General features: G+C 40.0%; 1 protein-coding gene across 5 annotated transcripts; it reads right to left on the minus strand.

Annotated features, from left to right (window-relative positions):
* Nucleotides 1-1,018: 1,018 nt before the first annotated feature.
* LOC110050038 (uncharacterized) lies at nt 1,019-22,184 on the minus strand. 5 transcript variants are annotated; one of them, XM_089285471.1, is made up of 17 exons: nt 21,770-22,184; nt 15,642-15,746; nt 11,188-11,862; nt 9,929-10,053; nt 9,256-9,348; nt 8,795-8,861; nt 8,508-8,566; nt 8,050-8,327; nt 7,345-7,484; nt 6,795-6,926; nt 5,345-5,858; nt 4,035-4,895; nt 3,605-3,718; nt 3,285-3,387; nt 2,878-2,947; nt 2,560-2,699; nt 1,019-2,107 (listed from the first exon to the last, which is right to left on the minus strand). In XM_089285471.1, exons 1-17 carry the CDS (start codon nt 21,806-21,808, stop codon nt 1,825-1,827), a joined length of 3,798 nt encoding a protein of 1,265 aa, XP_089141597.1. In that variant the 5' UTR covers nt 21,809-22,184; the 3' UTR covers nt 1,019-1,824. The 5 variants fall into 5 exon arrangements, with proteins under 5 accessions (XP_089141597.1, XP_089141596.1, XP_089141595.1 ...); XM_089285470.1 differs by lacking the exon at nt 21,770-22,184 and adding an exon at nt 16,678-16,931 and having other exon boundaries at nt 3,605-3,715; XM_089285469.1 differs by lacking the exon at nt 21,770-22,184 and adding an exon at nt 16,678-16,931.
* Between the last annotated feature and the right edge of the window lie 235 nt (nt 22,185-22,419).

The following is a 22,419-nucleotide window of genomic DNA, read 5'->3' on the forward strand; positions in this document are numbered from 1 at the left end:
TCATACTCCCGTAGTACTCCATCGATGTAAGGAGAAGAAAAATTATCGCAGATAATAACATCAAGTTGGTCTATTCTACGTCTTAATTCCTGTTCTCGGTTGCTGATGCATTTTGCTTTATTTTTGGAAAAGGAAATAGTCGCAGATCTGATTTCCATTTTCATTAACTCCCAAAAGAGCCTCTTATCCGTCACATGGCTATAATAACTGCACGCGTGAGCGTATGTATCACGAACCTTACTCACATACTGCATGTCATTCAATAGGGTGTTGTTAAATTTCCAGAGTCCTGGTCCCCGAGGAGGTTTGTTGGGCCAAGATAGCGAAATATAAATTGCGTTATGGTCAGGTGCGATAGCATGGTAAATTTCCGAATTCTTTACATCCCCAGAGAGATTTTTTGCAATTAAGAAAAAGTCAATCCTAGATTTAAGTTTAAGAGATTTTGATTCGTACGTGAATTTGCGTAACTTTGGATGTCGCATTCTTTGAATATCCACTAAGTCAAACATTTCCATTGTTGTCAGAATGAGATTACGGTAACTGGACGGTTTCCACGGTGCACCTCCGATCTTATCTTTTTTTGATAAAGTACAATTCCAGTCTCCCCCGACAATTAGCGAGGTGAGCTCTGATTTATCGATTATGCAATTGTTGAGCTCTTGCATGAATTGGAGTTGATTATTATTTCAATGTTAATTTTGTTCGAAAGAAAAAAAAAAAGATTCCCCACGAAATCAATACACCAGATTTCCATTAGTGACATGAGAATGTTGCTGCTTACCGGAAAAATTGGGAAAGCATATTAAGTTCGTAACTTCTTTTTCTTTACACGATCGACAAAATTCCCGCCATTGTTTTCAAACTTGGAACCTGGCGCGCGGCTAAAACTCGCGCATGCTGAAGGAGTCATGCTGCCGCCAGTAACTGTAACACAAGCCACTGCGAGATGAGACTCGCTCCAGACTTCTCCTCATTCTAAAGTGGCTAATTCAATTTGCAGACAAACAACTCGTGATTACAAAACAACCATTTAATGTCGGCACAGCTGATCGTTTAAGGTAGAGTATGGCCAACAATTTTCATAAATGAGTTTAATTACTCTCGGATAACCGCAACTGAAAACAATTATTACAAACCTAGCTAATTATATGTATATATTGGACATAATTCTATCAAAACCTACTATTCAACTAATTAATTAAACGCGGCGTATATATACACTACAAGGTAAGATATGCTTTTGAGGTATTTTACAAAAACGACGAGCAAAATATTGGATTTTCTTTTTTTGTTTCAAAAAATAATCGCTCTTTAGGAAACAAATCTACAAATACATTGCGATAAATTAAGCTTAATATCGCCTGGGCGTGTTTTAAGTGCTGTAGGAAAAGATAATTCTTGCGTCTGGCTGCACAAAACATTAAGGACGTACATTAGATTGTTATTGGAGTCACCTCATGTATAAAGCTTTTTTTCATCATTTTGATACACGATGACACTCAATAAACGATCCTTTTCATGCAAGAATTTTGTTTCGCGAAATCCCACTTTCCCAAAGCGATTAATAACCCACAGGATTCATAGATGGGTGTCCTGAGACGGAAAAATAACATTAATCTTAAATCACCAGGGCGGTGACGCATTCCTCGATTAAAAAAACCGTCATTTCTCTTCCAGACGAAATACGCGAAGAAAATTTGACATGTAGATAAAGACACGTTATGTGCTCGGTGTCCCTTAGCAACCGTCACTCAGGACTCTAAGCAACGTATGAACACAGATACCATAGTAACTGTTACTCAAGGTTGTAAGCCACGTGCGTCAAACCCTCGTGGGCGGAGTAACTGTCACTCTCCCGACTTTCATCGTCTGCACGGGTCGTTTTTCTTCGAGCGCCTTTTCTTTGGCTTCGTGTTTCTTTCGGCTGCGTGTCGGCAGCGTGTTGGAGCGCTCTGAGGGTTTCTCCTGACCGTAATGATTGACAAGCTGTCGGTATCTCTGTTCGGATGGAAAGTCGATGAGAGCTTCTCTGTTGTACGTGTGCTTGAAGGCCGATCCATCACTGTCTGATAGATTGTAATCTCCGCGCCTGGTTTTGCCGATCCTAGAGGGAAAATTAATCACATAGCATTCAAGTTTTACATCAAAAAACCCTACCGCGCAATAATAAAGCTGCACCGGGGTTTTGCGAAGACATGAAAACGACTAACCGATGCCGAGCGAGGAAAAAAGTGTCACCCTCACGAAACCCCGAAAAAGGTGTAACCGTAGTAACAAGCGCGGGAAAATGTGTAACCGTATTAACAAGCGCGGGAAAAAGTGCCACAGGTGCCAACCGCGGAAAACCTGTTTTGAGCGCGGGAAATGATGTAAGCCGTGTAAAACGCGAGAAAGCAAGTGTCAGCCGAATCAAGAGAAGTTTTTGTTTTGCTGTACTCCAAATTGGTTGGAAATAAACAGCATGTTTGCTGTAATTAATCAAGGCGCTGTTCGAGTTCAAAGCCTGCCAAGATAGCTTGAAAAAAAAAAAACATTGACAGATGGACGAGGACTTACTTAAACACAGAACTGATTCCTTTGTAGAAAGGCTTTTTCGCAGCAAGTTTCTGTTGCACTGCACTGAAGTCCGCGTTACTTTTCATTGTGATGGGTACTTCCTCTTCAGACGGACTAAACCTGGCGTGACCATTCTGGATGTCACCTGCAATGTCACGCAAAACAAATGTCACATAGAGGTCATTGTCTGTACACGGAAAACTTCATTTCACCTAACTACATGAATAGAGTCAGTGTAGTTTCGTTTTACACAAAACAGCAATTATAGTACTCCTGAAATGCTATGAATATGCGATTTTATAAATAACAGAAAATGAGGTCACCTGGATAAGATCGGTTGGCATTTTCCACAGCACTAGTGAAACTCAGGTTGTCATTGCTTTTTGATCTGAAAACAAGAAGTTGAAAACAGGCACGTGAGTTTAAACAACGTTATCTTTGCAGACTGCGAGAGGAGTCCAGATTTCCATTTAACTGATCAAGAAACATCTGCTGCTTTACCAGGCAGCTAGATATCGCTTTCACCTTTTTCAGTGAGCTTTTAATTTGGCATGAGATAAGTGGGAATACGTTTTCAAACATTGCAGTTCAATTCCAGCCCACCTTCATTAGCTGTCGCCACTTTCGAATGAGTTCCTGAATTATCTCAACTGCTGTACTTCATAATCAAACCAACACTGTTTGGTTTCGTTTCGCGAATGATTTTGAATTTCGACAGTACTTACTTTTTGTCTTTGACGTTTTTGATTCCTACAAGTTTTAGCTGCCCAGTTGAACGGCTCTTTTGCATCCGGCCATAAGGAGAAGTCCGTATTTCTTCTCTGGAATCTAGCAAATGGAATAGAACATTCATAAGTCAGTTTTGTGTAATTATAAAGCCCTTAAAACAACGAGATTTACAATTTCAACTTGGGAACCCATCTCTATGCTTGTTATCGTTGGCTGTCTTACGTTTAAATGGGTTGACTACTTTTGTTAGGTTTTCTCGTCCTGTCATTTGGTTTTGTTTCAAATTGTTTCTATGCACAACTGCTTTCTTTCTTACCATCTTCGAACTGTTGCCGCAGCTGATCTTCCGAGTCGGCTCTTCTAAGAGGATGCTGTTGTATAGTTGGGTTAGTTTCTTCCTCTTCGACTTCGCCTTCCTCTGAGTTATCTGCTGCGATAACAACGAAAGTTGCGCGATTAGTAAAGAAAAGTAGAAAGTCAAACAACACTCGAGATAAATTGCGATGAAACAAGAGCATTCAAATCGGCTGTCGTGCGCTTTCACAGAATTTGAAACTGCTCTATTTCCAGGAGAATCCCCTACGAGTGTCTTAGTTCGTTGGACTGGCAGAACATGTCCACTCCGCGTTCTTGCGGCTCGTTTAATAAAGCGCTGATCGAAGTCAACAAGAGGCCGTTCTGGTTTGATCTAACCTTACGCTCAAATTATCCACACGATTAGTCACAATACAGTAAAGCTTTCTTACTTTCATTTCTCTCCTGATCTCGTTTTATGAAGTACTCCGACTGCCTAGCGTCCAGGGCCGCTCTGCCTCTTTTCTCCGACATGGACAGGCGTCCGAATCCGTCTCTTTGGAATGGATTGCCATCTTCGGAGGAAAACGGACTAGGAGGAGCGATGATCGGATTTTCAATACTGTCTTCTGTCCATGTTTTACTCGGTGTCGTAGGTTCCGAGCTCACGGACGCGTGTGGAGACCTTCCAAGGCGAGCTACCGCCTGGTCATATGAAGGAGGGAATTCCGTCGTGGGCGACTGGTTCGTAAACTGAGCGGGTGGGGGTGGAGTACTGGGCAAGCTAGCATTGCTCCCTCCTTCCTGGTCTCTTTGTTCCTGGGCTCTTTGCGGGTCTGGCATTTTGAGCCTTAATTGGAGCCCCGCTGGCAAACGGTAATTATCTGCTGCCGAGTCCCATCTTGGTGGGGGCAGAGGCGGTGGTAGCTTAACAGTTGCCTGAGAAGGGCTACCAGGTCCCGAGGGCCTCTCGTCGGTGGTACCTACAGGAGGCGTTGGTATGGCAACAGTGCTAGTGGGTCTTCCTGCAGGAACATTTTCTGCAGATGAAGTAGAAGCTCCTGACGGCGATGCTATTGCTAGTGAACTTGGAGCAAGGGGTTGCGCCCGGTTATTTCCCATGGCTAGGGGACTAAGGCGATGAACTGGGCGTTGCCTGAAAGGACTGTAGAACTGGGTTCCAGGACTCTGGCTCTTGTTGACGGCCACACAGTAAGAGTCGTTACGATGCACGGCATTTCTCGCACGAATAGGAGTTAGATTTTTATTGGTGATTGACTCGTTAAACTGATCTTCCTCGCTACTTGGATGTCCTAAGAAACAAACAAAAGACAAACGAAATAAATTTCAAGAGCGAACAATGTCTGTATACGAGCCAAGTGGCCCATCAGGGCGAAGCGTATCCCGGTTTCTGTAGCATGAAGCGACTAGGAGTATTTCTACTCCCCCCTGGATGGGATGCTAGTCCATCGCAGGGTTACCCGCAGCATTAAATTTACCGGTATCCATTTATACACCTGGGTGGAGAGAGGCACTTCGAGTAAAGTGTCTTGTCCAAGAACACAACGCAATGTCCCCGGCCAGGGCTCGAGCCAGGACCGCTCGATCCGGAGACGAGCGCACTAACCATGAGGCCACCGCGCCTTGCAAGAGCGAACAAAATATGTTTCATTAAAGTAGCAGCACATCGAAGGATGTGCATTTAGTCTAGTAAATGATGCAAGTTCGCAAGTGGTTGAGCATACAGTGAACAAGAACTTACGTTCTTTATTGGGAACACCGCCATCAGTTTCTGAGGTACTGCGCTGTGGCTCCTCCACAGACACTGCTTCTATGGGCCTCTCTTGATCAGGCGCGTTCAGCTCCTCAAGGGACCTGCTCTGGAGTAACTCCCCGGGGGGTGGGTTGGTCTCGTCTTGTTCACGCGCTATGGTAACATCAATGAAAGCCTGATTGGGTCTCGTGGATTGCATAGCAAGTCTCAGAGTCTCCATTGCCGCTTGGTTCGTTAAACCCACCAGGGATTTATTGTTCACACGGAGGAGCTGGTCGTCTGGGCATAGACGGTTATCCTTGGCTGCAGCACCCCCTGGAATAATAGACTTGACAAAGATGCCTTTGTCTTGAGGACTGTCGCGACCTTGTTCAGACGTAGCACGTGACTTGCCTTTTACACTCACGCCCAGGCCTGCCGCGCCAGACAGGTCCAAAGGAATTTTGAATGTAAGTACTTGGAGACCTTCTTCCCTAAAATGGCGCAAGCTGTCTTCATTGACCTTTAGAGGAAAAACAGACGGTACTACATATTAAAACTACTCAGCTCTAAAGCCTGGTTTTCATATGTCGGGAAAATCCCAGACGATCGGGGATTTTACTTTTTGCCGACCATCCCAGATTTTGCCGATATATCGGATATTCGCCAGAGGTCTGTCCCAGATTTTCCCGATTTCACTCTTGTTTTCGGGAGACGCCATGTTTATTTGTGATGGGGGGACTGGAGCCCAGCAATTTATGGGATTGGTAATGAGCGAAATCCATCGCTGACAGACGCCGACGGACCGACGGTACAAATTTGAGTTTTCATTTGTCGGGAATGATCGCCGACCATCGCAGAAATCTGGGAAGCGTCGTGAAAATAGAAACGCTCCCGATTCTCCAGGTTTGTCCCCGTTCATCCCAGACGATCGGGGATATCTACGATTTTGAGTTTTCATTAATCGGCAAAATCTGGGACGGTCGCGAAACAGTAAAATCCCAGACCGTCTGGGATTTTCCCGACATGAAAACCAGGCTTACGTTATTTTTTTTAAATTTATGGCAGCAGAACAAGTGCTGTAATTTAATAATCACTGACGGGTGGAAAACTGCAATACACCAATCAGAAAGCGACCCGTAACCAGTGCCAAGCGCGGCAAAACATGATGTAGCCGGCATGCGCGGGAAGTCGTGCGGATACCATGTCGCAAGCAAGCGCGGGAAAAATCATGAGTGGTTTGAATTTCCCGCACATGATTGGCCAGAAAACAACAACTCCGCTCCGATTGGTTTTGTCAATTAATCACCAAGCTTAGTAAAAAGAAATCAAGTACTGTCTAGAACAAAAACTAGACATACAAACACTATTTTTGTGCTTGTTTCACACTTTTAAAATAAATCAAAATATAAAATAAAGCAATGTTCATTGAAAATCAGCCTTGTTTCTTGATTCTTACCTCTATAGCGGGCGTCCGGGGAGATTGAACCACTTCTTCTCTTTGAACTAGAATCGTCACCAGACCTCTGGTGCCTCGAAGAGTATTCACGGCTTCCGCTTGGCTTTTGCCGGCCATTTTCTGCCCGTTTACCTGAAAAAAGGCAGCCAAAACGAACAATAAGGAAAAGTGGCAAATTACAAGTTGACTATTTACTACTGTGGCCTAACATGAAACACCTCCAAATAGTCGTCAGAACGGAATTTGAACCCGTGTCTTCGGGATTTCAAGTCCGGCGCCCTGGCCACTTGGCCTAGTCTTCTTCGCAGCCGTCATTAGGGGCGTCACGCAACGCTTCCCCCCACTAAGTGAGGGAGAAGCGTTTCGTGACGACCTTAATAACGGCTGCGAAAGAGACTGCAATTGAGCACGCTATTTTGGGGTTTTAAATGGAAAATATGAAGAACATTTGACTCCTTATCGTCTCTACACCGTTCAAAAGCATAATAACGATTAAAGCCAAAACTGTTTCTTTAGGTTATTTCAATACAAGGCTTTTACAGATACACACCTCCACAATTTGATCACCAGCTTTTAACTGGCCGCCTTCAATAGCAGCACCTTTAGGCAAGATACTCTTCACAAATATGGGAGTATTCCCTCCTGCAGGATTGTCACGTGTTGTGATGCTAAATCCAAGACCGTCATTTCCTGAAAAAGTAAGCCTTGCATTAGTACTAATAATCGCTAGTCTCCTAGAGGCCTGCACAGCCGGAGCTTCTCCCGGTTTCTGTAGGATGAAGCGACTAAGAGTACATCTACTCCCCCTGGATGGGATGCTGGTCCATTGCAGGGTTACCCCCAGCATTTAATTCGCCGGTATACACTTCTACACTTGGGGAGAGACAGGTACTGTGAGAGTGGAGTGTCTTGCCCAAGAACACAAGACTATGACCCAGGCCAGGGCTTGAACCCAGACAGCTCGATTCGGAGACCAGCTCGCTAACCATAAAGCCACTGCACCTCCAATGTGCAGGGTTGTTTGAAAGCTGATCAACATAAATTTAAGACTAAAAGATGGCTGCAGTTTAAATTTCTCTTGTACAGCTATAGAAGTGAACGTGTTTTTCATTGTTACTTCTCTTAGAATTTGAGATTATTTAATTTCAAAAACTGTGAATAAAAACCTTCACTGGAAAGTTTAAAATTGTAGCTTAACTGCACTTTGAACAAACCAAGTAATAACTTTAACTCTGTTTGTTGTTAATACTCTTACCTTTCATTAGTTCAATAAGAATTCTCTTGTTAACTTTCTTGAAGCTGCTATCAGGAATCGAAGGTGAACCAACGAGTGATTGAGGCGTTAAAGGTAATACTTCTCTCTGTGATTGCTCCTGAGGCTCTGATTGGCTATTTTCTGGTGCAGGCCGAGCTTGTATGACTTCCCCTTCATGTTGTGCGTCACTCTTCTGTCCAGGAACAAATGAATGTGAACGCGACACACCAAGCTTGACCACAGGCGCCTTGATAGCAGCAGCAAACAGCTCCTCTGCTCTGAAAGGCGACAAAAATGCAGGTTTGAGTGTGAATTTTCTTACATGTGTACCTTATGTAGAGGAGACGTTTTGTGCACTTAACATCATGCATCAGAATATAATGTAACAAAGAAGTGGCAAGCATTTGTGCCACAGGCCAAACAGTTAAACATAATGATGGTGATTTTGGTTTCGCTACCTTTCATTTGGCATGTCCAAAAGACTCCATCCATTAACCTCAACAATCCTATCAGCAATCTGCAGAAATAATGAAGAACGAATGAATTAACGAACGTACGAACGAACGAACAAACAAACAAATAAAAGAATGAAAGGACGAACGAATGAACAAACAAACAAATGAATGAGTGAGTGAACGATGTAACAAATGAATGGATGAACAATTTTCCAAGGGTGAAAGTTATATAATTTATAGCCACAAATTACACAGAACAAATGCCCAAACTAAAATTACAAGCAACTTACTTCAAGTCTACCATCTCTTGCCGCACAGCCGGAGGGTGAAATATTACGAACAATGAGACCAAGTTCCCTATTAGAAAAAGACAATAATAATACTTGACATACTGAAGACAACTTTGAGATATTGTTAAGTTAAGTGATTTTGGCTAGGATTTTTGTGTGAATTTCCCCTGAGAGAGTGGATTACAAGTGGATGGGACCTTACGGCTCTGCTTACTGGAGCAGGTCCCCCTTTCTGCACCCCACCTTTGAGAAGGTCCATATTGAATTTAGTCCCTCCCCTTTTAATTTAAGCCTAGAGCTTCTTAATCCACCACCACTGCAACCATTCCTGGTATGACATACAGAAACCAACTAGACACTCGTATTAAAGTTGAAGGCTTACCACCCACTTCATAAACAAAAGGAAACACGGCACATGATAAAAACAATAACAAAAAATAACAAAAATATTAACTTGGCACCTGCTATCTGCTGTTCTGTATCCTGCTACTGTGAATCCTAATGGCTCTAGAGGATCCTCGCGTTTTAACTCAATCATAAGCATATCAGGTTCCCTGTGAGAAATAACATGACAATCATCTATCACAATACTTGGAACTCAAAGTCCTTCACAATTTTCTCCCTTAAAGCTTGGCTTTTGCAGCTTGTCATGTAGGCAAGTCTGTTCTGTCACGGAATCATGAGAGCAAAATAAGCTATTACCTATACATAAAGCAGCATTAGGTATTTTTACATCCCCAGTGTTTGCTTTCAAATCCATACACAGTTTGTGTTTATAGCTTATAAACAATTTATTAATCTCTTTTGCGTCAAGTAGTACAAAAAGCTTCCAAAACATGAGGCTTTGAATACAAAACCTATTTTTAAAAAGAGCAGTACATAGTATAAAATCCCAACACAATTAAATACCCTGTTACGTGTAGCTATTTACAACATAAAAAAAAAATTCATGAATTTAATGAATGTAATATTGCTATTTACAACATGGCCATGGGATGGACTTGTAACTGCCAACAAAAATCCAGCTGTAACAGCAGAATGTTTGACATGACCCTGAGACCACTACCCTACCCACCCCAGCAGCAGTCAGCCATGTTGCCTTGTCTGCAGTGAATACAAAAAATGTCCACTTACCCACTGCTCTCTGAGCTTTCCGAGTGCTGATCATCATTATATTTAGCGGCAAAGTCTGGTTCATTAGAGCTTGGCTCTGACGGTGATGTTACCGTACTCACTGGCTCCTCTTGATGGTTATTATTCTAGAAAAAAATGATTGATATCAAAACTAATCCCACTTTCCAAGTGCTTTGTAGTTCCTTTGTGAAACATACCAATTAAGTTCTGCTTACGTGTATCTGGATTTCCAAGTTCCATATATCATGTTCGCACAGGCATCCAAGCTCATTTTGACATACTGTAAACATTACAGGTAACCAAAGGTCTTTTGACCATGAACTATGAATACCTGTACCAGTATATGTTTCTACAGAATACTCTTAATAACAAATTTTGCTGAGTTGTAAAAAGCAGGGACATGTGGATTCCATTATCTCAAACTCTTAAGGGAAATAAAAATAGTTCTAAGTAATTCAGGGGACTGTGAGAAGCCGATCGTAAATGACTGAGTATATCCAAGGGAGAATGGTCTGCATTTAAGATAGCCGAGAATTTGAGGCAACCAAGTTTGAGATAGCAAGGGTCAACTGCATGCTCAAATTCTTGGGCCCAGAAAGAAGCCCGACACTTGTCACATTTGTAACCATGCCACGTACTGTAATCCTGCAGGTCTTGATATCACGAAATGACCAGAAATTTCAAAACTCCACCTGGATTGGATACTACATGTAGTTCATCACAGGGAATATTAACTAAAGGTAAATGTACGAATGCAAGTACAATTAAGGAATTTTATGAGTTGTATGTATGTGAGTTTACTATGAGTGATATTTGAAATTTCTTACAAAATTGTATGAGCCTTTAGGGAAATGCAATTTGAAAGAATTTTGAAATATGAGTAGTGTAAATCCTTACTTGTTTGAGCTTTCATACAATTATTACCGGTACTAATTTATTTAATGACTGAGAAAATTAATAAATTACACTGCAGTGCAAATTATGAATTAACAATAAATTGGCTTGCTCTCAACCAATCACAATGAAGTAATTTTCTCAGTCGTATGTAAAAATGATAAAATAATAAGTTAGAATCAATCCACTGCATGCTAGAAAAGTATGTTGCCCTTGGAAGAACACAAAAATTGGGATGTTAGCCACACTAGAACCATACACCACTTGATTGGCAGTCTCGGATGAGCACACCTCTCATATATCAGAGTAAAAGTGCAAACAATGTGAAAGCTAAATGTATGAGGATAATTGGCTAAGTCTCTTACCACAAACATTCTCTCCTCCTGTAGCTCTGCCCATCTGTCCAGCATAGGGCTGTCTACAAACATAGATTTCCGTGTACTGTTCCTACCCAATGAAAATGTTTCTTCTTCCACTTCACTATTACTGTGTTCATTATCAGCATGGTCAGAGCTTGTTGATGAAAAACGTCTTCTGTCCATGTTAGCATGACCATTATACATTGCCTGTTTAACAGGCGTCCCTATGGCAACAAATGTTGCCTCTCCTGTCCTGTAAATTGTGGGTTTCACTATTACATTCTCAGCTGTTTCAGACTTTGATGAATCTGAACTTATTCGATATCGATCATCCTGTGAAGATATTCCAGAATCTTCTGATGCTGGTGTTGATTCGATGTAAGAGGTCCTGTTACTGTTCACACTGATATGTCTTACAGGTTTAGGTGGAACTGGCGGCGGAGGGCTTTTTATTACCCTGGATACAGTCTTGATTTCACCATTGGTGTTTTCAGTCTTATTATTGTTGATTGAAGTATATGGTTTCAGCGGTGGTTCCTCTATATATTTTGGAGCCTCATCTTCATGCTGGGAGAGGTCTGGACTTGCTGTTCCTACTGATGACGCACTTGTCCCATATCCACCATTTTGAGCTGGACGATGAAGAGTCTGCGAGGTACCTTCTTGAAATACTGCAAGTAGCTAGTAAGAATTAACATAAGAATTAGTCATTACATGACACATTTATGTTATTATTAAGCTGGCATTTTAATTTTTTAAAAAAATTCATGTTTCATGTTTTGTAAATTGAAAAATTTATTTTTGGTTCCATTGAGAATGGAAAATAAAAATTAAACTAGAAAACTTCATTTTCCATAAAGCAATAAGGGAAGTGAAATTTGCTGATTATGGATACTGGGGAGGGATACAAGTAGTTGCTATGGAAACTACCTTGAATAAGCTCTCCCTGTGTGGCAATATATGTGGCCACTGAGTGTGTAGACTTTTTAAAGGAGCTGCATCACAGTTGGTACATATTGAAATGTTTAGCCCAAATTCTTCAAGTTTGTCATTTGTAATGCATGTTAATCTTCTCCATCCTTTTGATACCATCCTGCTTCCTTTATGGTTTGTTATTCTCTTTTTTTTTAATTGGTGTTTTTCTAAGTAAGTTATCTACTATTTTCAGGGTCCCTTCAGTTGAAGGCAATTTTGTACATGTTCAAAATAACTCAAAATGCCGTTACTGAGACTGCGACTTGAAATAGCACTGAAAATGAAATGCAAACATAGAATTTTGAATAAGTAACAAAAACCGGCCCATTCTTGAAAACCACTTATGGGCAGTTTTAATTAAATGATTCTTATACACCTAACGCTGTGTACACTACACTTTAAACATTATGCATAATGTGACATAAAGCAAGTTTTTGATCCAGCCTATTTGTCAAGGTCATGCAAAGTGATCCGATAATATTCTGCATTTCAATCAAACTTAATTATCAAAAACAAACAGTTCTCCCAACTTGTAAACATCTAAATGACAACTTCACTGCACTGTCAAAAATTAAAATGCCAAATATTTCCAGAATGAAGAACTTGATCAATGATGGCTAAGTGCGGGAGCTTTCTAGAATCTGGGTTAGAAGGTCACTTTCCTCCAGAGTAAAGATATCTGGGATGGCATGAAGAATTTCTGGCCTAAATTTGATTGATTCTAACATGTACAGCCATGACTGTTATAGGGCTGTACTGCATGGCTAAACATTTGTAACTTTTCTCTGCCCTAAATGTCTTCTGCAATACCAGGCAGCCTTGAAGAAACAGAAATATGTAGTAATATTATCACATCAGATGGCCCAGTAATTATAATAAGTTCCATAAACCTAGATGTCACAGACCTTGAGAATTAACAATATTAAAAGACAAACTAAGTTCTGTAATAAAAAGTGTGAAGGGCTTATCGTTAATAATATTATGATCTAAATCCACAACAGAAACTGAAGAGCTGATTGATGAACATTCAGGACATTCAAAGCAACCTTTGAGTTGGTATGCAAAAATTAAAACATTAAAGTAAATTGAGCCAGAGCATTCCACCTACAAAATTTTATCTGATCATTGTTTAAGAAAAATATTAGTCTGCCGCAGTACATGTAGTAATGTTTTTGTAACAGGCTATTAGACCTGCCAGATGCTCTGTCTCAAGAGGCTAGGTCAAGATAAAAGCCTGATGTGTTCTACCCCTACAGAGAGAAGAAGCACATCCTTGCCAGAGCTCAACTTGAGTCGCATTCATACTATATTGCAAGAGTGAAAGAAAGTTTGTTCTCCCCTTAGAAGAGAGGCAAGCCCACATGAATCACAATCACTACAACCATTCTCGCAGACTGTCCAAGAACCCTGACTGCTATTAATAAGAATTTCAAAAGAACAGCTGTTAACTGGAGCCTGTGTCTGACAACAATTACTTCAAAAACTCCAGAACATTCTGTTTTAAATCACCTTCACATAATCAGGAAACCAAAGACAGTTTAAATGATCAGTGGGATGAATTAAAAAGCTTGCCAAGGAAGGCTTACTGGTTTAAATATTTATCCACCTTGGGGAGGTGATAAACCACATATTAATCATAGCGTTGAATAACTTTCCAATCCTTTGCATACTGGATCATAACCAGCCACAAGGAAGGCATGCAATGAGAATGGATGATAATCTACAAAAATTATATTATCAAACTTCTTGTTCTCAAATGAAAAATTTTGGAAAATGTATGATGGAATGTCAGGAGAACTTAGTTACTGACCTTTGGACTAAAATAAGGATTTAATAAAAGTATCCAAACAGTACTAAGGACCTCCCTTAACATTGTTTTCTCAAGGAAAAAGGTGACATAATAATCCACAATAAAATTTTTATTCTCTCTAAACACATACACATAGAAACAAAAATTCACTACTTTAACAGGCATGTTTTATTGACATGCAACTTGATCAGGCTAGGGCAGCAGGCATGAAAAGACTGACCTCTCATGAATGAAACCCACTTAATTTGAATTCTATACCGCCCTGACTCACGCCTGCTTGAGAGCCAGTTCATTTAATGTATAACTGATGAGGTAGCTCTGGTTGGTTGCAACTTAATTTAATTTCCCTTCACAGGTATGAATTATCCACCTGAGCCACTACATACAATCTCCCTGTAGGACTATATTTAATTTGAATTGAGTCTGCAGCATTTGACAAAGACCTTTGGCTAGAAAATATTTTTGAAAGCTTACAATCTTATTAAATTTTAGTTTAATTAACTTCCTTCTAAACCCAACATACAGTGCTATACCCCATGAAAATGGAAAAGATTTGTAGGACTTGACACCAAATGACCTGTTTAAATCACCTCCCAATTGGAAGCCTTGTTATCATTGATCTCGACTCCGATAACAGAAGTTTTATTTAATAAAATGTCCATTGTTGATTGTTATGTCTGGTAAAATAATGAAACATGGTGCGAAACCCTCAAAGCACAGACACAATAATCTTGCACATCGAATGAATGCTCGGGTTCAGTAGAAGAAAACCATTAGACTGTAAATCAATCCTTAGAATGAATAAAAAAAATGTCGGGTTTGTAAGATAAAGGTTGAGCTTTGGAGAGACCTTGTTCAGTTGACACAGGTATACATGATAAGATATCCATCATTCTACACAAACATGCTAATACATGTATGTACTGAGAACCATGCATACACAGAAAGTGCACATATTTTACAATCTTTGACCCATGTGATAAATTAAACAAATATGTGCCATGGATAAATGTAGAAATACAGAGAAAAAGACGGTTTACTCCAGTACGCCTTTTACAAATCTCTGACCTTCCCACAAAATAGCATGTCAAGAGAAATGACAATGTGATCATGAAAAGTAAAGGATTGCAAATTATATAATTTCGCAATTCCTGTATGAATACAAATTGACAGGATTGAAGTGCTCAAAAAGGCAGGAAACAACGTTTAAACCACACTTTAAGCATCTTTTACAACAAGGATGACTGTATGGTCATCCAAACCGTTATTGGCAATGATCCCTCAAACGATTGTCTGGAAAAGCTATATTTTCACACGGTCTCAACAGGAGGCTTTCATACTTGAAATTCACTAAACAAACATCGGACTGATCTTCTTAAAACACTGATTTGAAATTCCTAAATTACACCAAACGAGATATAAATTGGAGATACAAGACATCTTATGACAAAGAAACAACAAAGAGTTCTTGTCTTGTAATAGAAAATCGTTTGCCGACCAATTTAGCCAAGCGTGTCACGCTATCAATTAAATGTTCATTTCAGTGTTGTAAATTTCAATAAAAACAGGATACATTTAGGAATTTTGAATAGGAGTTTTGAATTTAATCTGCTAGTAATTACTAAGAAAAACACCAGAATAGACACGAAACAAGGGAAGAAAGCAATAGTTGTACCTTGTCCTTATCATCCACTACATCGCATAACATGTCGTCCGGATCGAGTATTCCATGGTCTTCGCTCGTCTCCAGAAAATGCACTTGAATAAACTCATCGGGCGGCTGCAAAATAATCGGCGCATAAAAACCAAGAGTTGATTAAATGGATCTTTCGGTATAATTACAAGTATCAGTCACAATTTCATCGCTCCTTCTCTTGCTATCGATACCTTGCACATTCTCCACGGCATATAATCATTTCAAAGTTGTGCAGTTTGTGGTTCGATATTCAACCTTCCAATCATGTAAATACACAACGCAATTTATGATAGCTAGGGCGAAACCTGAGAAGAAGCAAAGCTGGAGTTGATAATATGTTAACGAGGACATTGCACACCTTTGCAAGAAATAAATTTAAGCGGAACGAAGCGGTTGTGGTTTTGCCTTAAGCTTATATTCATTAAATCAATGTAGCATGCTGAAAACAAAAGCATCGTACTTCAATTTACCGACATTTCGGCGACGAAACTCCAGCTGATACAGGAATATTTTTCCTTGCGGCTTATACCGTGTATCATGTTTATGTAAGGTTGCTATCGAAGGGTGAAAAATCTAATATTTAGAAACCGACTAGTGCAATTATTCTCAATTGCTGGCTCGATACAAACTTCGAAACCTTGGATACATTTGAATTTGAATCGAACATCTCATCGCCCGTACTACGCCGGAAATCGAATACACGTAAACGTTTTCCCTGAATACCATGAATCACGAAATAAGTAGCTCAAAAACAGCACCGTAAACGGCGCAGAAAGTTTGAATATCATTCAATCTTCAAGGAAAGACTAAACGTTAGTAGCAGTAGTAAATGACAATTTAATAAACCGTCAGGAAGGTTCTCGAGGCACATTTTGTGTCGAATTCGTAAGCGGCAATGATCTTGATTCGGTCGCTTTCGAAGCTTCACATACAAGAGACCACTAAAGCCTAAGTTTCTCAAACACCAATACCTAACTGTCAATTAAGATGGAAACTTAACAGAATTTACACTTGCCTTGTTTGTAGCCTTGCGATATCTTGAAACCGCTCGCTCTATAAGCTCACTCACGATCAGTTCGCCATTTCCACAGGGGACAATGACACGAACCGAGTCAAAACACACTGTCACCTTCATGCCGTTAGCGCCAAATTCAGTCCAAATCTTTCGGCGGACACCACAATATTACAACACAACGAAACAATCATTCCTCAACGATGAACTTCGACTTCCAATCACTCTGTTTTGAAGCTATGAATAAATTTGTGAGGTTGGATTTGTGGTTACGGACTCCCACGTGACAAGCACTCGCCAATCACGAAGCGTTATTTTCTGCGCCATAAAAATGGAGGTCACGTTCGACTTACTAGAGAGGTGTGGGTGTAATAATGGAATGATGTCATCCTGGAAAATAGTTTACGTTCGAATGAGTCGCTAAGTGATTTTAGGCCAATATACATGACAAGGTTCTAAAAGACTACAATTGCTAGCAAAAGAAAGCGTTTTCGAGATTTTTCTACGTCAACTGCAGAAAACGTTCTTCGATAATAAAAATACAATTTTATGCAGAATCTTATTTTGGCTTCCATCTATGAGTCAACTGGGAATGTTTCCGTGAGTTTTTTTTTTTGTTTGAATAACTTTCCCTAAATCCTTTCACTATTTTGATTTATTTGTAGGCGTAAAATGAGTATGACACATATCGTGATATCATTTACGCACATAAGTCACATACACGATCACAAAAGTCAATTCAAAAGTCTTTTCACAGATGTGTATTTTCTTTTATAACACATTTCCGCTCCGTTAAATGATTCGTAACAACGGTATTCCAATCATCCGCTGTATTTCAGAGGCGAGAGTTAAAATATTTATAAGAAGAAAAGCGTTTTTGTCAACTTTAGTAACTTTCGTGCCTCCTGTAACAGAACTTCAAGAACGGAGTGGACATTTGCATGAAAAGACATTGGAATGATCGTCAGAGACTATCATATTTCAAGCCATTCGAGTTGTTGAAAAAAAAACTTTTTCTCAAAATAGAAAACAAATATTATTTACGAATTATTGAAATACAAAAATGTACGTGCGAAATGTCCATTATGGAATGCCTTCCGGCGAATGGTTTTCTGTGAAACATGGCTAGACTTCTTTTGGCATCTACTTGAGCTTGCCATAAGGACGAGTTATTATTCACTGAAATAAAAATTATACATAGTAGAAAGTTCTGCTCCGGATTCTGTTGCATAGCTACTTTATTTTTACGTCCACCCAAGATCTATGTACAGATCACTGAGACAGATGTTTAAATGTAAATCACGTTGTCATTCTGTGATTCAAACTGCTCTTGAAAGGGACACAGTACAGCATCTAAGTCATGACTTTCACAGATGGGGATCGCCGGTTCGCAGTTTTTCTGGCACAGACAAATACCGATGAGGTGCATTTTTCGCAGCGACTATAAACAATATTATAAAACGTTAATTTATTTGCTAGTTATCTCATGTACAACCATTTTAGAACAACGGAAGTTGCATTGCATGGGACCAGCCTGTATGGGTTATTGACCAAGCTTGTTCGGTGAAGATGGCTGGATATTGGCCAAGTTCTTTTTTTGCGTCAGTGTTATGGACCGAGACGGAGTCGAGGTCCACAAACTCGCAAAAAAAAGAACGAAGCCAATATCCAGCCATCTTGACCGAACAAGCTTGGTCAATAAAGGATTTGTTATGCAGCTTTCGGGGAAATTTTTCTTGCGGGATACGGCGGGAAGTCCCGAGCGGGCAAGATAGCTCCATCTTGCCCGCTCGGGTAGCCAATCAGAGCGTAGGATTTGATTCATCTTGCCCGCTTACGGAGCTTGCCATATAATAAACTTAATTATCACTCTGTCGTCTCACTAAGAGGAAAACAGTGCGGATTAGCGAGTTAACACCTTGCGAGGTGCAAAGGGAAAAAACGATCATACTAGGGGTATCTCGAAAAAAGGTGCATACCGTTGATTCATCACGCCAACAATGTATAATCATGGCTTAAAGAGAATGTGTGTGGGTAAGGAAACTTAGAAATTCAAACTCGTTTCTTTTGTTTGGACAACCCTGGAAAAATAACATGCAAATAAAATACGATATTTGCAATCCGTTTCACCTTATATAATTTTGGACCTATGCACTCAGAGCCTCTACTCACGACAGCTAAAAATATCAAAACCATTATAATATAAAAGTTTTATTCGATCAAGTTGTAATGTTTCGAAAGTAATGCCTTGAATGGCATGACCTTCTTAAATCATTTAAAACTAATTTTTCTTTCATTTGTTACCCTTTGAAATGTAACACTGTCTGTTTTTATGAATGAAGTATTACTCTTGATTAAAATACCTAACCCAAAACAAAAGAACAAAGCATCAGGAAATTAAAAGGAAAGGAAGTGTTTGTCAAAATTAATCTTCGTGATCTATTAACATCTTAGAAACGCCGACGGAACTTGTGCAGGTCACGAAGTTAATGAACACCGTGTGAATGACAAATGGCAAAAGCTTGTGCCAAGTCATGAGACTTCCGCTGATTTGTTGTTTTCCTTTTTTAGGGAAGCTATATTACTTGAAATAGATCTTATAATGACGGGCATAATGTTAATGTCTTGTGAGGACAAAAGGAATTCTTAATTCTTCATAACTTGAAATTGGATTCAGCAGAGAAGACGATTATGCCAGTAAATCTCCTCTAATAAGTCTGAAATTGTATTTTTTTTTTGGTATCCCATTAACTCTGCGAGTGAAAATGCTATCTGTCCAAACACTGGTTAACATGAACAACACGTGTTGTTATTCATGCTGTTGTTGTTGTTTTTGAACATCCAGTCGGCAAAGAAGAAATAAACTAGTATTAACAAACACACAAAAATTCATTCACGTAATTAAAATCCAGTAGTTAAGTCACACTTAAGCATTTGTTTCGCTCGCTCTGGAGAACGGACTTCAGCTGATCGATGGATGAAACATCCCTCAGTAGGACCTGTTAAATGCCCAGTCAAGGATTTATATGCAGTATATTGCTCCCAAAAGCAAAATTGGTCAATACACAACTAGACTAAGATAGGATTTTACTAGGCTAACACAAACACTTGATGACAACTAAGTAAGGGCTAACTGAAAATTAGAAATTACTAAATAACTAGTAGATTTATACTAACTTGAAAACAATTAGATTATTCTCTCTCGGTGTCTATTCATAATAGTTGACTGGGGCTGCGCCCTCGTCAACGATCACGCGATCGAAATGTCGAGTAGATAAGACGTCTGTACCCAGGCTAAACTGTGATGAGAGTACAATAATTGTTACCAAAGGACGCTCCATGGCTATTGTCAGATCTATCGTGAAATGATTGCTTGTCCCCTCCTAGATGCTCCGTTCTTTCGTGTTACGCTTGACGGACTAAAAAGCTTGATTACAGCATAGTTAGTAGAGGAGACCTCTACTAACTATGATTACAGTCATTACTGCGGCATGATCTGGAGACAGCCTCGTCCCCAGAGCCCGTGCGTTTTCGGTCACACCAGCTACTTACAAACATAATTCCAAGTCCTTCAAACAGGAGTTGAACCTGTAATCTGCCCAAAGTATGGGAACAAGGTAATACTATACTTTTCTCATTCTTCTGCCTACTTGTAGCTTCATTCATTTTCACATTATTATAGTGTATAGTGCTCCCTATGATCCAGATCATAGTCGGGCTCTTTGTGCTAGTGACTGTCATTGATTATCGTCCATAAAAATTCGCGACAGCAGTGCTCATCTGTGCAATGCTGCAGATCGCTCATCATTTTTGTGCGACTTTCCAATCATCTGAAGGAGAAGGTGTCGGGATGGGTCATGTGCTAAGAATGGAGCCCAAAGCACATGCAAGAACTGCACTGACATGGACTCCAGAGGTCGAAGGAAAAGGGGGTGTCCACAAACAACTTAGGGAGAAATTGAGAACGATGCTGGAAGAGATGAAGATTGCTTGTATTTGTTGGGAGAGTGCCACAGGATTAACCAGAGGTCAAAGGAAAAAGGGGCGTCCACGAACAACTTAGGGAGAAATTGAGAACAATACTGGAAGAGATGAAGAAGTGCTTGTATTTGCTGCGAGAGTGCCACAGGATTAACCAGAGGTCGAAGGAAAAGGGGGCGTCTACGAAAAACTTAGGGAGAAATTGAGAACAATACTGGAAGAGATGAAGAATGCTTGTAAGTTGCTGGGAGAGTGCCACAGGATTAGCCGAAGACCGGGCGACCTGGAGGAACCTAACTCGTTGAGGCCTCGTGTGCCACTATCAGGACCTATGGTTTAGCGGGATTTTAATAGTTCAGTCTTTCCAGCAATACACAGTTCCTTTTTCTCACTCTCTCAAATTCGACCTTTTTTTGCGATGTGTAAAGCATGACTGTCTGTCACATTTTTGACCCCCCGACCTTGGACGATTATTGCCGGCTGCCTTTTTTGTCGGTATTTTAGTTATTTTACCTATACTTCTAGATTATTTCAATAATAGAAGCATTCAATAGTAGAAGCATCTGTCGAAACTAGGTAAAGTATCTGTGGTTTTACGGATTGTGTTAAGTTCATATAACCACCCAATAGGGACGGAATTACTAAAATGCTAAAATAACTAGAGTCTGTAAAATGTGATGACTTCCAGATGAAGACAGACGGAAACTGAGGTCAATTGACAAGTTTAAATTTCCGTTTACAGACTTTGCAGTTCCTTTTCAGTCCAAGTTTTACATAAAAAATAGTTGTTAACCCACAATTAAGAACCCAGTGTGGTTTCGATTTCCTGTTTTCGATGCCAGTACCATGATTGTAAACATTTCCTTAGGTCGTGACAATGGACGCACGTCTACCATGAATTCATTTTCCTCAGTCGACTTTCGATGTTATTAAACGACAATATACCTAATGACTGCCACGAGCTGAAAGATTTCACATATCGGAAACAATAATGAGTTTTCCCAAAGATATCAGGGGCGCACGACAGAATAATGTTCGCGTGTGTGGAAATGTAGCTTGTCTATTTTGGCTAATTTTTTTGGCCGCAGGAATGACAGAAAGTTCAAGCTCTTACCTCCATTACTGACCGCTGTTTTCTTTCCAGACTCTCCATATTGCTTGGGTTTCAGCCGCGGACTGATTTTTCCTTTGAGAAACTTGTTGAATTGCCCTACGCGTTGACAGATAATGTTATGATTTCTTCAGTTCAAATGCATCAGATAGAGCGCTTGTGCCACTTCAATGCGCCTCTGTAAGTCATGGAATGTATGATGTATTTAAATTGCGAGGCGCATTAGCTCGAGCCGGAATACCTTCTTGTCTACTGCACTATTTCCCGATAATTACCACTGGCTCACCGATTTTTATCAAACAATTCCAATGAGGGCTGGGAAGATGCGATAAATTAACTGGCACCACTGTGGTGTAAGAAACTGGACTGAATTGAATATCCATTGTTATTCCTCTGAGACTTTTTTTTCATATGGCGCCGTCTAAGGGTGTAGTTTGTAAGCAATACGATCTATGTATATTGGGCATTATATTTTAAATGCATGGAATATCTGTTGACATTAGGTAACGTAGATGATTTTAATATAGAAATTAACGCTATCAAGTGGCACTTGAGGAATGTTTTTTTTTTTTTTCATCTTACGATATTACAAAGACTGCAAACTAGTGCAATCTGTTAAACCATTATAGTTATTTGCTAAATATATTAGTTTA

The sequence above is a fragment of the Orbicella faveolata genome, unplaced genomic scaffold (genome assembly GCF_042242905.1).
Source record: "Orbicella faveolata isolate gen_17 unplaced genomic scaffold, um_ofav_v1 contig_13, whole genome shotgun sequence".
Classification (NCBI taxonomy): Eukaryota; Metazoa; Cnidaria; class Anthozoa; order Scleractinia; family Merulinidae; genus Orbicella; species Orbicella faveolata.

Excerpts from the sequence above, each read along its gene's own strand:
- LOC110050038 (XM_089285469.1), bottom strand. The coding sequence starts at position 16,797 with ATGAAGGTGACAGTGTGTTTTGACTCGGTTCGTGTCATTGTCCCCTGT. Across the intron at positions 9,349-9,928 it reads GAAAGCTCAGAGAGCAGTGG|GGAACCTGATATGCTTATGA; the intron begins GTAAGTGGACAT and ends TATTTCTCACAG. Across the intron at positions 2,948-3,284 it reads AAAAACGTCAAAGACAAAAA|ATCAAAAAGCAATGACAACC; the intron begins GTAAGTACTGTC and ends TCTTGTTTTCAG.